Below are 15777 nucleotides of genomic sequence, written 5' to 3' on the forward strand. Positions count from 1 at the left end.
TAGCACAAGGCCTTGGGATGAGCACTGACAAGGAATGTTAAAATGCATTTAAAAAGAAATTGTTTTATCCTGGATGTTGAAAATTGAGTTTTTTTTTTTTTTTTTTCCAGTGAAAAGGGGAATGTTAAAGGTTTTTGTTTACATTTGATGCATAGTAGCACAGCCAGTAGATTTAAAACCATGGTAGAATTGTCATCTGTGTAGCATAAAATTGGATCCTGATTTCCAGATTTTTTTTATTACCTGCAATCTCACTCGTGTGTGAAAGCTGCAGGTATGTCAAATTTATCTCCCTTTCCATGCTGATAATAGGTAGTGTGATGTTTTGTGTGCATCTGTGTCCATGGACGCAAAAAGGGTTGCCTGTATTTAATCTACAGATTAACCAGAACGTCTATGAATTTCATGTTTAATGCACACTACCTGGCACCAAGCTGGCAGCAGAGCTGCTCCCACACTGCAATAGGTTGTGCTATGAGCAGTGAACGGGGCCTGGGAGCTCCCCTGTGAGCAGGGAGATTCTAATCCTTTCCTTACAGCAAGTGAGCCTGATTTGTTCCAGATGCATGCAGATTTAGTTACTTGCAAGTCTACCCTTGAAATGTGACTTACAGCACAAAGAATCACTAGTTTGCACTCAGAAAGTGGGTTTTCTGTTTCTGCTTAGGAAAATGTTGTTATAAACATCATCATTTAGTTATGATGCACTTTTAATGGGTGATTAATAGCTTTACCAAGGAGTATGACACCATAATGGTGTTTAAAATCATGTCTGTGTGGTTACTTTTGATCAGGATTTCATCTGAACATTTTCTTCATTATTCAGTAGGAAGGACAGGATATCTGGGTCCCTTCCAACTTGGGATATTCTGTGATTATCTCTAAGTTAAATCTCAAATTGCTGCTGCCACCAATTCGCAATGGATTCTTTCCTCCTTTGCATATAATTCTCTTAAATATAAAGTTACTTTAGAGGGGAAAGAAGTAGTGGCAATGTCTATGTTAAATTGTAATTGTTGGACACGAATGTATAGAGTGTGTAAAACATGTAGTGCATAACATAAGTATCGTGTAACTTTCCTTTGCTTACTGAAGTGATGCCTCCAGATTTTGCTAACAGGTTTGGTAGATGTTGATTCAGTTTTTGAAGAGACTACCAGAAGTGAGATTATAAAGTTCATGGCAAATAATTCACAGTTATAAGTGGTTGTCTTTATTTATTGCCTTGCAAATATGTGCTTTTGATTATTAATGAATCCCAGCTGATCGTTTTGTGTATCTTCATAATTTGCATGCTTTTCAACACTGAATGTTGGCATAGGGGCCAAAAACATTAAATGCTTCCAAGTACTCTCATATAGTTGTCTCTTTCATTTGGTGCATAGTAAGTAAAGATTCCGAGTATTTTGACCTCTCAAAAGAGTTTTTCAGTGGATCTTGTGAAGTGTACACTTTTGCAAATGTTTATTTGCGCTGATAGCTGATTGCAAGAATGTACCAAAATGTTTAGAAAGCAAAGTGTCCAATTATAGGTAGGATTGATTGCTGTCTGCAGTTCAGTGAAAGCAGGAGAAAGCAGGCATGTTTCCCGAAGGTTTAGACTTGCTTTTTAAGAACTTCTGTAAGCCATAGTTTTGGGCTGTAATAAATGAAGATCATCATAAATAAGTACAGGAAACCAATGGCATAAATATTGCCTGCATTATGTGGAAAAGTTGCACTCAAAATCCACTAGCATCAGCTTCAAAGCCTGAGTCTACACCATCTTGCTCCAGACTTCCTCCACATCAGAGCCTTGGTTGCTTCAGCCTATCCCTTTGGAAACCCAGGTCTGGAAACTTTTTGCAAATGCAGAGACAGCTCAGTTTGCTCTGCTGTTGGAGTTTTGGTAGGGCTGCAGCTGGCAGAGTAGGGTTTGTAAGTGCTGTTATCTATGGAAACACCCTACTGATGCAGATGCTCCGGTTGCAACCCCATGAGTTCAGCTGGAGGCTGCCTTAACCATGTTCACATCCAGCACCTATGCCACTTTCAGACAGTCTCTGATATACCAAGGTGTGGTGTGCGACAGTGCTACCGTCCCTGGTCGATCCTTCAAGAGATGTGTGAATGGCAGGCTGCGTGGCCACCTCTGGATTGCTGCGTGATTGCTGCATGCTACAGCCTGGATGTTGTGCAACAGCATCTGCTAGGGTGGTGGTGTGTGGTGCCTGCAGGGCTCTGCCCTTTTCTGACCAGCTACTTGATGGTTTCCCTGTGATGCTGCCTCAATTTCTTCAGGGTATATGAATGATTTTACGTTCCAGTTATGATCACTGTAGCCAGTTTGATATATATATTTTTTCTTTTCTTATTTTTGAATGTATACCTGGTATGTTGAATAAAATCTTTCAGTATATTTTTAATTCTTAGACCTGGAAGCCTGATACTGTATTTTCCTGTCATTTATCTTAAGCCTGTGTTCTTGTGAGCTCATCTTTTGGGGAGACTAACGTGATTGAGCGTATACCAAGTAAAATGTGTGTATTTGTGATCTGTGATGCCTTACTACAGTAGTGTACCGATTCAGGATGTATGACTGTTACCTTAATTCAACCATTCTCTTGATTTTTCCATTTGCAGAACATGACTCCATCACGTTAAGTCCAGCAAAAACATCCAGTGAAAGATTGGTTGCATTCAGTAGATGGTTATTATAACTTTCATACATTTTTCCATTCATACTAATTTCTGGACTTCATTTAACCCTCTTTTCCTTTTTTTTCACTGCATATACTGTAGTTCTAAGATATTCAGAAAATTACTAGAATGTTTCAGTAACATTGAAAGACAAAATCAAAATAGATTTTGTGTTTGAATGGGAGCATAATGTACATAATGTTTTGTACTTGTTGCTTTTCACCCATCCATTGACTCTACAGTCTTCAGCCGTTTTATTCCCAGTAAAACCATATCAACCATGAAATGGTTTTACATGAAAGTCGTGGGGTTTTCTTAAAATCACAAAAGGCACTGTATGATCTGCCATTCATAAGCTGCTCGTTTTCCACACATCTGCCCGTGCCATGCACTGGCTGTACAGTATGTTGCCGAATTACTGATCACAGTTGTATTGAGACCCTTCTGTGGGAGGAAGTAATTGTGTGAAAAGATCTGTGAAAAGATTGTGTGAGCTGCTGAAAATTAAAGTGATGTAAGTATTTTTTTTGCCCGCAGTGTTGATGACAGGACAGCCTACCTGGCTCTGGGAGCAGTGAGGAACATCTCTCTTAACATTTCCATCTCTAACATTGGAGATGACGCCTACGACACCAATGTTTTCTTCAACTTTTCTGGGGAGCTCTTCTTCATCAAAATGTGGCAGAAGGTAAGAAAGGCCAGTGTTGCTGTGAGCAAATCTCTTAATGTTGAACCGGCTTACTTGCAAGATGTTGGAACATGGGTGGCCTTGTCCCCAGTGCTGAGACATTTCAGAGTTGTTTCTGGTTATGCTGGGCTTGAATTTCTTCCAGGCTCTTTACGGAGGTTTTCTCTTTTGTGGGTTTGAGCTGTGTAAATGATACCCTTTGTGCTTCTACAGAAAAGAGCACTGTTATTTGGGGCAAGTTAATGAAATAGAAAGGTTGTTTGCTTGAAGTATTAAGGTATTAAGAGACAGACCTGTAGGATAGCAGAGGTCACTGATATGCAAAGGCCACAATGCATTTGGCCATGTTGGTCATCTCCTGACCTGGATTCTTCTGTTTTCTCCTTGCAGAAACCAAAATGCAAAGCTATTCTTTGCTCATGTTTCAGTGCAAGGTTGGTTTTGGCCAGGGCACATCATTAGTTCCAAGAGCTCCAAAATACTTTTTATTTCACCCGCGTGGGCTCACATGAAGATTTTGAGCTTTAGTCTCTCCACATTTAGATTAAAATGCTCAAGTATTTTCATCAGCTTGAGTTTATCTAGGGTTGTTATATAAATACTGAATTGAGGTTTTTACAAATTGGCTGTGATAGCTGTCTGGTTGAGTAATGTGAAAATAATAGTGCACAACAATAGATTTACGATAACAACATTTTGTTCCCGCTTTCTGTTGTGATTTGTGTCTCTTGGAGCTTTGCTATGCTTTGTAAGCCATGAGAGCAGTATTAAAAACAGTGGCACAACTGTCACAAAGTATGGGATTAACATGACTCTTTGGAACAATATTTTGCCATTATTCATCAAATTTTATAGAGGAAAACTGATAGATTTTGCCTATTATATACCTCTTAAACTGTCTTGTTACATTAAAGTACAAGAAATTCTGACATAAGTTAACTCCGTTGGTTTTCAGATTAGGCTGTGATCCTACACACAGTTACAAACCTGAGAAAGTTCTCTTTGCATTACAAGCTTCCATTATGGATATTATGTATTGCAAGCGTGCAGTTTATCAGGAGAAAAAAAAAACAACACCACAAGGAATAAAACAGAAATGCCTTATCCCAGTATGCAGCTTCTCCTTAATGGAAGTTTACATGAACACTTCCAGGGTGGCCCAGCTCCTGTTGAAGTCATTGACAGGGTTTCCATTGCTCCGCACTAAAGAGGAAGCCATTTGATGTATGTTTTTTAAAATATAGTTTGTTTTTCAATTCTGTGCTTACATATTGTGTATTTTACATGCAGATGAACTGCAACACTAGTTGCTTTCGTTGTCCTTCTTGGCCAATGCTGCCAGGGAGCAAGCTGAAGATGATGTGCTGTTCCCGCTGTTGTTTTACCTTGGTGTTTTTCCCCTTGGTGTTTTACCTTGAGCTGAGATCTAAAGCAGACTTGAAACAGCTGTGCTAAAAGCTGTCTAGAAGGAGCAGTTTCTGGAAGCAGATGACATTGTTGTAGGGTTATCTCACCACTCATTGTCTTCTGCTAATCGAAGCCAGCATTCTTTAAAAAATACAGAATAATAAAATGCAGCACATATCAAAGAAATATATAGGCTTCTTTCTTCCTCAGGTCTTACAAGCAGTAGCAAGACATGTTATTCCTGTTATTCCACTGTCTGTGTGATTGATTTGATAAGGTGTTTTTGTTTTGGGGGCTTTTTTGATAGCTTAGTAACGGTTTTCTTGGGCAACTTTGCTTCCTCTCAATGAGGTTTTGCTTCAAGACATGCTAATGGATTGTTGGCCACACCATGCGTCCAGATGGGAAACTGGATTACAATTCATAACCTCAATTAGTGTTATATTTTCCGTAAGCTCCCTGAACAATGCTTCTCTAAAATAAAAATATAATGGATTGTGTTTTTCATAAACTACTCCCATCCCTTGACATCTATGCATAATACGTACTGTGCATGTACTTTAAATAGATTTTGTTCCTGGTTGAACACTGCCCAGGCAAAAATCCAGAATATCAAGTTGGAGTAAAAATGATGACTCATAAGATTTCCCTTAGTGGAGCAATTTCAGAATCAAAATTGCTGTTTGATGTTGGAAGCTTCTCGCTGCAGTGCTTTCTAACAAGTAACACTGGGGTGGAAGACAAGGGTATCTTGACACTTCTCCTGAGAAGGGACCCCAGAACACTGCGTGATGAGCTATTTAACCAATGCTTTTGAAAGCATGTCAGTCTTCTGTTTAGCTTACTTGTGTCTGCAGTGGAGATTCTGGCAGATTCAGTCTGGCTATTTCTTGCTATAGACTGGTTATGATGAAAACTTGACAGTGCAAATCTAATGCTGTTTTCCCAATGGAGTTACAAGATGCCACAATTCGTGTTTGATAAGAAAAGGATGAACAAGCCCACTGCTGGTTATGGTACGCTCCCTGAAGTGTGTTAGCAGGGATAGCTCTTTGCTCTGTGGAGACTGAGAGTTCATGAGCCATGATGGGCAGAGCATCTGGCAGAGCTTTGCTGCTTCTCTGCAAGGTAAAAAAGTGTTTGCTGACTGACGTTGAAAAGACTCAATTTATTCCACTGTCTGATTTTCCTGCTGCGCTGCTGCCAGTCCTCTCTGCTCCATGGATGGAGCCCAGCATTTTCTTTCCATAGCATCTGACAGGCAGCCCTCCTCCTGTGGCTCAGTACGTGGTGTGGGCTCCAGAGGACAGCTTCTCATCCCTGCCCACCCTGTGGTGGTCTCACTTCTGTTGTCACTGCTGCCCTCCTAAGGGGCTGTTGTCACAGGATTGTTACCATCCTGCACTCGAGGCACCCCTCACCCTTTTTGAATACAGGAAGAGACTGTTCTGGAGAAATGAACACCTAACGACAGAGCAGCAAAGTGGGGAAATTCCTGAATTCTTAACGTACAGTGTGGGTTTAATCTCCAGTAGCTTAATGTGCAAACTGTTTTCCATTCAGCGTGGTTTCATTAAACATGTAGTGTCGTATGAAAGTAACAACATCTACGTAATTTTTCAATTCTTCCTAATGCAGTGGAATTAAACTGAGATTTTAGAAGCCAGATATAATATTTTTTTTCTTTTTTTCTTTTTATTAAATAATGTCAGGGAAAAAAAAAAAAAGTTCTCTCAAGGCTGAGCAAAGCCTGGGTTTCTTTTTAGGAGTGACAAAGTCTGACCATCAGCGTAACTCCTCCTGTGCAAAATTTACAGTTCAGATACAGCAAGAAGTGGTGTTTCTTACAGGTGCTTGGGAGGATTGCAGTGTAGTCAATTTCAGGAGGTGTCCACTAACATAAATGTTCCTTTTGAGATACGAAGACATGTAATTGCTCTGCCCCTCTCTCTCTCTCTCTCTCTCTCTCTCTCTCTCTCTCTCTCTCTGTTTTTATTTATTAAAAGGGAAGGCGTTGGACATCTCACCTGTTCCCTTTGGCTTTTTTTAAGCAATGTTGATGCAGATTGGCCATCTCTTCTGTGTACAGTAGATTTGCTAATTAATTTTTTTTTTTAATCTTAAAGTTCATTGTCCCATAATCACAATTCAACTCCAAGAATGCTACTTCAGAGCCTGAAAAACCCACTTTGCCACTTTTGTGTAGAACGCAGAATTCTGTTTGTGTGCTATGGAGTCTGGGAAAGGAATAACAAGCTATCACTTCTGATTTGGACATCATTTTGCATCTATTGGAATTGCCATCTGACTTGTGAAGTTTTGCTGAAAATGCTTCTGAGAAATAAGCTCCTTACTAACCATTTATTAGCTGCTGCTCAGAGCAGAAGGGTACTTTTAGTATAGTTGCAGAGAAAACACTATAAGCTTTCTGGCAGCTGGCCCTTGTCAGAGATTTCCCAGGTAGGCTGATACAGCAGCCACCACTGAAAGGCAAAACTCCATTCTGCACCTGCTCTCATGATACAGCCTTTTCCCCTCCTTCTTTGGGAGCGGATATTCTTCAGGTTCAGTGTGATGAATGGGCTTCCCAAGGGTATCAGGTGAGTGCAGGGAGAGCAATGGAAGCACATGATCAAGGAGCTGAGTTTGGGTGTGAATGTAGGCAGGGCCTTATCTTTATGAAATCAGTTCAGGAGGTTGTATCCCAATGGTATAAAAACAACGTATGTAACGTAATAATAATAATATAACCAACAACTATAACCCAGTATCTATAGCATTAATCTCTGGCTGCTCCTGAAGTTCTCTATGAGAGCCAGAGGGAACATCTCAGGGTTAAAGAGAGAGGAGGTCAGGAAGTCCTGCTGCTGACTGTCATTCCTAACTGTGGTTTATTTCTGTTTTCAGGCATGCTCCCAGCATCCAGAGCCAGCTGTGTTAGCACTCCTGCTGCTTCTCACAACAGCTTTCACCAGCAACAGCTGGATGAAATTTGTGGGGCTGGGCCCAGGGCAGAGAGAGCTGCAAGGTTATGGCTTCCTAGAATGTCTGAATTTCTTGTAATTCCTCTGTGTGCATCTGAAACCTTGGTGCTCATTATGAATACAGTGATAACCCGAGTCATGCTGCTGATGGGCTCTGTGGTTTCTCTTCTGACAAGTAGTGCGGTGCCTTGTCTGGGTTAGCAGGCAGGTCAGGTACAAACCTAATCTGGCTGTTTGAGTGCTTGCTTCCATCTCCTGACAAAGAGAGCCCAGAAAAGCTGTGCACGCAGGAAGAATTTAATTTTTTTCCAATTTGGAAATTCTCTTACACTAGTTGCCCATGCTGCTCATACTTTCTAAGGGTCCTGTCAGAGTAGGATTCTGATAGAGCCCAAAAGCCTAGGACACATGCCCTCTTTTAGATCCACTTGTGCCAGTGGAAGACACCACAGATCCTGGGTATTCTTAATATCTCTTTTCCAGTGGTTATTGCTCCTTTAGGTCCACTGGCACAGAAGCTAGCTGGTTAACAGTAACCTCTTAAATTAGTGGTTTGAGTTAAGCTAGCTGATGTTGTATGGAGTGAGCTGGAGTTGCTCCTGTCATCCCCTCTGCTGGGGTGTCAGGAGAGCAATCCCAAGTGGTGTGGAAACTGTAAGCTCTGCGCTGGCACAAGCATGCCTGTAAGGCTGTCCAAGCAATACATCACATATATGAAGGGATGGTAACCCTTTGGCCAGGAGAGCTTTTATTGCCAGAATTCAGAAGTATGAGCAGAATAGCAGTCATCTTCACGTGGTGCTTCCATGCTCCTGTGAATCTAATGCTTACCTGTTATGCTGGGGTGCACCCTCAAGTACAATTGTCTAATTTCTTGACCGAGAAGAAAAAATGCTCGCAGTTCAAGCTGTCTGACTTCATTGCTTATTTTACATAGGTTGCTTTGGAAGTAATGCCTCATGTATTGCCTTTCACTAATAGGAGGACATCAAGGCCTTGGAGCATGTCCAGAGAAGGGCAGTGGAGCTGGTGGGGGTTTGGAACACGGGTCTTATGAGGTGCAGCTGAGGGAGCTGGGATTGTTTAGTCTGGAGAAGAGGAGGCTCAGAGGAGCTCTCTACAACTACCTGAAAGGAGACTGTGGCATGGTGGGGTTCAGCATCTTCTCTCATGTAACAGTGATAGAAGGAGGGAGGTTGTGGAGTCTCCTTCTCTGGAGATGTTCAAGACCTGCCTGGATGCCGACCTGTGCGACCTGCTGTAGGGAACTGCTTTGGCAGGGGGTTGGACTCGATGAGCTCTGGAGGTCCCTTCCAACCCCTACAATTCTGTGATTCTGTGAATTAGGAAAAATTTCTTCTCTGAAAGAAAGCGTGGTCAGGCACTGGAACTGGCTGCCCAGGGAAGTGGTTGAGTCACTGTTTCTGGGGGTGTTCAAGAAATATTTAGATGTTGTACCAGGGGACATGTTTTAGTGGGAAAACGTTGGTGGGAAGTGGATGGTTGGACTAGATGGTCTTGGAGACCTTGTCCAACCTTGGTGATTCTGTGATTCTACAGTTCTGTGATTTATTTCCATTGAAACTGTAGCAGGTACGAAGAGCACAATAGCACTGTTTGATAGAGCCTGTTCTCAGCACTGTTTCTCAATGCTGTCACTGCCATTAGCTATGCATTTTTTCCAATGAGGAACAAGGCCCCAAACAGAACATGAATGTGGCACTGGAGAAGGTTGTCCAAAAATGCCCCATCCCTGGAGGCATTCATGGCCAGGTTGGTTTGGGCCCTGGGCAACCTGAGCTAGTGCTTGGCACCGTAGATCACATTGCAGGAGTTGGAAATAGATGACCTTTAAGGTCCCTTCCATCCTAAGCCATTCTATGATTCTAAGATTCTTTGCTGTGCTTATAAATGTCTGCATTAGTGGAGGTCATCGGCTGTTTCACAGCTACTGTGATGATGTTGTTAGGAAAATGTTGCCCATACAGCCCCAGCTTTCATCATCCCAACCAGATGGAAATCAGAATGTGCCAAATCCACACAGTATAGTGGGTGTGGTAGGGCAGTCCAGCCAAGACTGGCAATGTGCTCCACGGTCTTTAGAATGATATGGGGCCTGGCATTATTGTGTTGGCCTGAGTGGAAATTTGAGTCTTCAGCTTAGTCACTGGCACGAAGTAGCTCTTCATTTTGTGGTGTGACAGCTGTGCGTGGTTGTCTGGAATGTGACTGGTCTTTCGTATCATTGCCTGCACTGCTGAAATGAACCACCTACCACCTCACTGTGCTGACATCCACTGTTTGGTCCCCATGAATGTTCAGCAAGCATCAATCAATGCCAGTGGAGGAAATCAGTTCTATACCTTTGCTTCATACACAGTTCCGTGTTAGACACCTTTTTGTCAAACTGCCCCTCTGTTGCTGTCTGTCACGCAACAACAGAATGTAAAGGAATATTGGTGGGAAGGTTCAACCTTTACTGCTATACTACCAACATCCACCTCTGACATCTTGTGCCAACATAATAAAACAGGAGGCATTACTTTCGGAACAACCCTTGTAATTTTCTTTTTTCTATGAATATGTATTGAAAACTTTAGAATCATAGAATGGCTTCTTGAGTTGGAAGGGCTCTCAGTGATCATCTAGTTCCAACCTCCCTGCTGCATGTAGGGTTGCCAAGCACTAGGTCAGCTTACCCAGAGCCCCATCCATCCTGGCCTTGAATGCCTACAGGGATGGGACACCCACAGCTTTTCTGGGCAGCTCTTCCAGCACCTCGCCACACTCTCATTGAAAAATTTGCCCAACATCTAATCTAAAAGCTTAACTTTCATGCTTTGTTAAGGCTAACTAAGAAGTAACATTTTTATCAGGGAAGAGATTACTGGATGTGTTTGGTATGCCCTAGTCTTAGCAGGTAAGAATTGAAGGCTAAGCTTCTGATCCAGACTTTCCTTTTGAGATTCACATATCACTTGCATAGTGACTGAAGACATTTGCTGCACTGGATTTAGTTGTGTAACTAGTACTGATAGTCCTGTAAATTTTCCTCTTACTGTGTGTATTTGAAATAAATCTGAGTTATTTTTTCCCAACAAATTAGCTCAATGAATAGAATACAAAATCCCCCACGTCTGTTAGCACAATCCCTATTGGAATGATTCAGAAGTCATGATTTTGCAGGAATGTAGATCTTGTTCTGTTTACTGCTGGAAGAACCAGTGTGAGTTTGATCGTTAAATCCTATTTTCAGGAGCAGCTTAACACTTAAAAATCAGATTGAAGGTTGATAACATGTGCATTTCCAAAACCCTCAGGCCTTGCAAAACTGGATGTGGCTAACTCCACATCTTTGGCCATCTCCACTGGCTTTGAAGATCCAAGTTTTTGCAGTCTTAAGCTATTTGTCTTGAAAGATGACTTGATGTAGAGAATCATCAAATACGTATCCGCAGGAAGCAGCAGAAATTCCAAATTCCAGAATAGAATACTTTTCATGACGTGCGTGTTTCTTTTGGGTGAGGTTAGAGTGAAAAATTGTTCCGTGATATCAAAAGGTGGCGTTAATGTATGTGAGAATAGGGGAGGTTTATTTGTTTTAAAACACCTTGTAGCACCTTAAAACAGTAGGCTGTAGTCAGACATTTGCTTCTGAAGACTCAGTGGTGCTGGAGTAACATGCCAGATACATTGAGAAGTTTTCTGCTGCTCAGATTGGGCTGTGCTCTGGGTTTTGTGATGAGGAAAGTGATGACCCTGGAAGTAGCTCATCATGACTGTTAATGTGACTGTTTCCATATATAATTGGATGTAAAAGTAGGGGTTTGGGGGAATAGCCTGGGATAATCTTTGTGGTTCCAGTTAAGGTAGGTTTTATTTGACTGCCTAGCCCCGTTCTTCCCATGAACCTAGAAGGGGAATGGTTTTCTGAAGGAAGAACAGCGATGTGGATGAATACACTTCTGTGAATTCACTTTTTTTAGAGGTAGGAAGGCAGCCTGTGCTGTAGCAGAGCCTGCTGATGATAAATAAGGTCTCACAGGCTGGAGTGCCACATACAAAAGTAAGGAAGAATTTCCTCAGCTTTTAGTGGCTGTAATTGCAGAATGAGGTTGTTGTTGAGTATGGGAGTTGTTTTTGTTGTAACTTGAAGTTTCAATCTATTGACTTTCTGGTATGAGAGGTCAGTTCTGTTCCTCTAGGAGTTTCCTTTCATCACTTCTGAGACAGGCGGATCAAGATGGTGCCAGAAGATAACTGATACCCTGAGCAGAAAATCCCATAGAATTGTGTAAATATATACATTCAAGTTGCCAAGTTCTGTGGCAGGAAGTGGTGGTGATTGCTGTCTTTAATCTAGTTGTTCAGATTTCTCCCGTGATGCTAAGAGGATCTATTGAAAAAACCCCTCTAATTATTCTCAATAAGCATAAGGCATGATACTGCAGTCAGCTTTTCTAAAGATGTGCAAAGAACAACTTTACAGATAAAAAACAAAACACCCATGCAACAACAGCAAAAACAAAAACTACCAACAACCAGCCAAACAAACAAAAAACAACTCTATTTTATTTGCAGTCAAAAAGATTAGTAAGGTGTAAAGGCTTCTAAGCTGAAAATCATCTAAGCTGAGGGATTTGTGTTTGCACCTAAGCAGTGAGGAGCTTTGGCTTGGTACCAGTGCTACGTTTTTCTGACTCTCCTATGAATTGATGGAATCTCCTGATTGATGCCGGTGCAAAAGGCAAGTCCCAGCCATTATTTGTTTTTGATTTTTTTTTTTGCATTGTTTCCTCTCCCTCTTTCTGCTCATTCTTTTTTCTTCCTTCAAATACACCCAGAAGAGCTTGATTTCTTTTAAAGAATGAGGCAAGGTTGGCTCCCTCCTCTCAGCATGTCCCTCCTTGAGCAGCATTTGCTCAGTCTTGTGTTCAGCCAGGATCATCCTGATCTCAGCCTTACTGCTAAGCTTTTGTTTTTTCCTAAAACAAGCAAACTAACAACAACAATTTTGCAACTTTTCAATGTCCCAGTGCAGAAGGTAATGATTTATATCTTTGCATTTCATCAGAGTCACTAGATAATCTAGTATTTATCATGTCATCAGTTTCTTCTGTGGAAAAAGTCCTGGTGTGCCTTGCATTTGGGTTTCTGTGTGACCAAAACCCTGTGTGGGTTTTCAAAAGGCATTTGGTTTGGCATTGCATTTTGGTGACTGAGGTAGGCTGAGGTAAGGTTTATTAATTCCAGTAAAATACTCAAATGCCAAACTCATTATTACTGTTATTACCTTAACAGTATTTTTTGCACTAGAGAATTACCACCAAAGAAGAAGAAGGGGAAAAAAGCTTTTTTTATTATTACAATTTGTTTTTAATCTATTTTTTTTTTTAGTAGTAAGCTTTTCCACTTGCTTTTTCGTTGAACTGTGTTTAGTCGATGACATTTGAATTTATTTCCTGACCTTGCTCTCAATTTAAGCTTTTCATTATAACTCCAAGAGGGAATAGCTGTATTGCAGTTGAATACGCTAATATTCAGTATAATTGATGGCTTACACACAGGAGATTCCTTATGTGGGCATATATTATCTGTGCTTTCAAAAATACCACTGAGAAATGAATGTTGATTCTCTGGTTTCTGCCACCTTGTGTTTTTTTCTGTTTCTCATTTTGAGAAGCATGTTTTTAAATATTTGTTTTTGTTACTGAAAAATAATAATGTTATAACCCACGAATTATCTGTAGTATTGGAAAAAACAACTCTTCTGCTGCTGTTGCCAGGCAACTGTGATTCCATAGTGTGAGATGCATATGTGTGCACGTGTAACATCTAGGTGTGTAGTCAGGATGGAGGAAAGCTTACTCCAGGGTCCTTTTTCCTCCTAATGACTTTCCTGTCCCTGTGTTTTGCTTGGGCTGTTGAAGAGCACGCACTCATGTACATGAGAATGTGTTATTGATACGAAGCTTATTTCAGTGTTACTATGCACAGGTCATGAAGGAATAATCTAATCCACAACAAGACAGGTTGTCAGCCACAATTATTCAAAATAAATGTCTAATCAAATGAAGTGCACTGCTGGCAGATTAAAAAGCATATGTAGGTTGGTTATGCATGTAATGATATGAATAACATAAAGTCATGCCAGTGTGTAATTCTGGGCGTGCCTTCTTTTGGACACTAAGGAGAACTTCATTTGCTAGATAATTGCCTTGTGTCTACATATTTAATCCTACAAATTTTCTGTAGTTCTTCTCTCTAAATTGGAAAGGTATGGATTTGAAGGATGGACTGTTCGATGGATTAAGAATTGGCTGGCTGGATGCAGCCAAAGCGTTGTGATCCATGGTTCTGTGTCAGGGTGGAGGCCAGTCACAAGCGGTGTCCCACAGGGGTCAGTCTTGGACCAGTGCTCTTCAGCATCTTTGTCAATGACACAGATGATGGCATCGAGTGCAACCTCAGCAAGTTTGCAGGTGACACCAAGCTGAGGGGTGCAGTCGATACATTGGAGGGAAGGGAAGCCATCCAGAGGAACCTGGGCAGGCTCGAGAAGTGGGGCCATGTGAATTTGATGAGATTCAACAAGGCCAAGTGCAAGGTGCTGCACTTCGGTTGGGGCAGTTCCAGGCATATGTGCAAACTAGGAGAAGATCCCCTTGAGAGCAGCCCTGCGCAGAAGGACTTGGGGTCCTGGTGGGCGAGAGTCTGGCCATGAGGCAGCAGTGAGCGCCTGCAGCCCGCAAGGCCAGCTGTGTTCTGGGCTGCATGAAAAAGGGGCGGCCAGCAGCAGAGGGAGGTGATCGTCCCCCTCTGCTCGGCTCTTGTGAGGCCCCATCTGCAGCGCTGCGTCCAGGCCTGGGGCCCCCAGCACAGGAAGGACGTGGAGCTCTGGGAGCGGGGCCAGAGGAGGCACTGAGATGAGCAGAGGGCTGGAGCAGCTCTGTGTGAGGAAAGGTTGAGGGAACTGGGCTTGTTCAGCTTGGAGAAGAGAAGGCTGCGGGGAGACCTCATGGTGGCCTTCAGTGCTTGAAGGGAGCAGATAAACAGGAGGGGGAGCGGCTGTTTGTGAGGGTGGATGGTGATGGGACAAGGGGAATGGTCAAAAGCTGTATCTTCACATTTTTATAAGCAAAGGTTTTACGTTGGTTTGAAAACTGGTTATGAAATAGGCACTGTTTTGTAACAATTCTGTACACAAAGATTTGAGTGTTTTGGAGATCAGGGAATTTTTCCTGCATCGAAGTCTTCATTTTTCATGTGTTTCCTGGCATCTAAGTCTCATTTTCACAGGATCATAGAATGGTTTGGGTTGGAAGGGACCTTAAAGATCGTCCAGTTCCAATACCCCTGCTGTGGGCAGGAATTAGACCAGGTTGCCTGAAGCCACATCTAACCTGGCCTTGAACACTTCCTTGAATAGGGCGCCCACAGCTAGTCTGGGAATCTGTTTCAATGCCTCACCATCCTTATAGTGAAAAATTTCTTCCTGATATAAACTTATCCTCTAAAAGAAAATTAAAAACAAATTAAAAAAAAAACCAAAAAAACAAAAAAACCCAGCCATTATCTTTCGTCCTATCACTGCACTCCCTGATGAGGGGTTATCATGGTTTTACGATTTTTGCTATTGGTATTTCACATCATAACATCAGGTAAAGCTTGGGGAATTAGAGTTAATACTCCAGTTCTGTGGACTGACAGCTTTCCAGATATCTGGTTCTCAGAAGAGAGGAAGAACTGCGTATCCCAGACTTTGTGTTCGGAGGGGAAGACCCACAAGCCATGGGACTCTCACTGCCTGGCACTGTGTAGGTGTGCTACCCAGCTGTTTTGTCTTTAGTTCAGAGTAAGGCCTTAGGTTTCAGACAGTCTCTCTCTCTCTCATTTTGTTTGATTTATTAGCCTCAATTCCAATTATGTTGTTATTATAGTATGTTACCTTGCATTCCGATATCATATGTAGTAAATCGAGCTTCCTCCTCAGATCATTGCCGCTGTTCTGTTCTTGGG

At 41.9% G+C, this 15777-nt stretch overlaps 1 protein-coding gene across 1 annotated transcript in view; it reads left to right on the forward strand.

The window, feature by feature from the left end:
• Window positions 1–15777, forward strand: part of ITGA9 (integrin subunit alpha 9) — a 214361-nt gene that overhangs the window by 129610 nt on the left and 68974 nt on the right. Inside the window, exon 18 of the mRNA XM_042817225.1 lies at window positions 3217–3367. Within this exon, the coding sequence (XP_042673159.1) occupies window positions 3217–3367 (151 nt within the window). The remainder of the gene's footprint in view (window positions 1–3216; window positions 3368–15777) is intronic.

This window comes from Centrocercus urophasianus, unplaced genomic scaffold (genome assembly GCF_019232065.1).
Source record: "Centrocercus urophasianus isolate 14NV4802_14NV808 unplaced genomic scaffold, USGS_Curo_1.0 seq_16, whole genome shotgun sequence".
NCBI classification, from domain to species: Eukaryota; Metazoa; Chordata; class Aves; order Galliformes; family Phasianidae; genus Centrocercus; species Centrocercus urophasianus.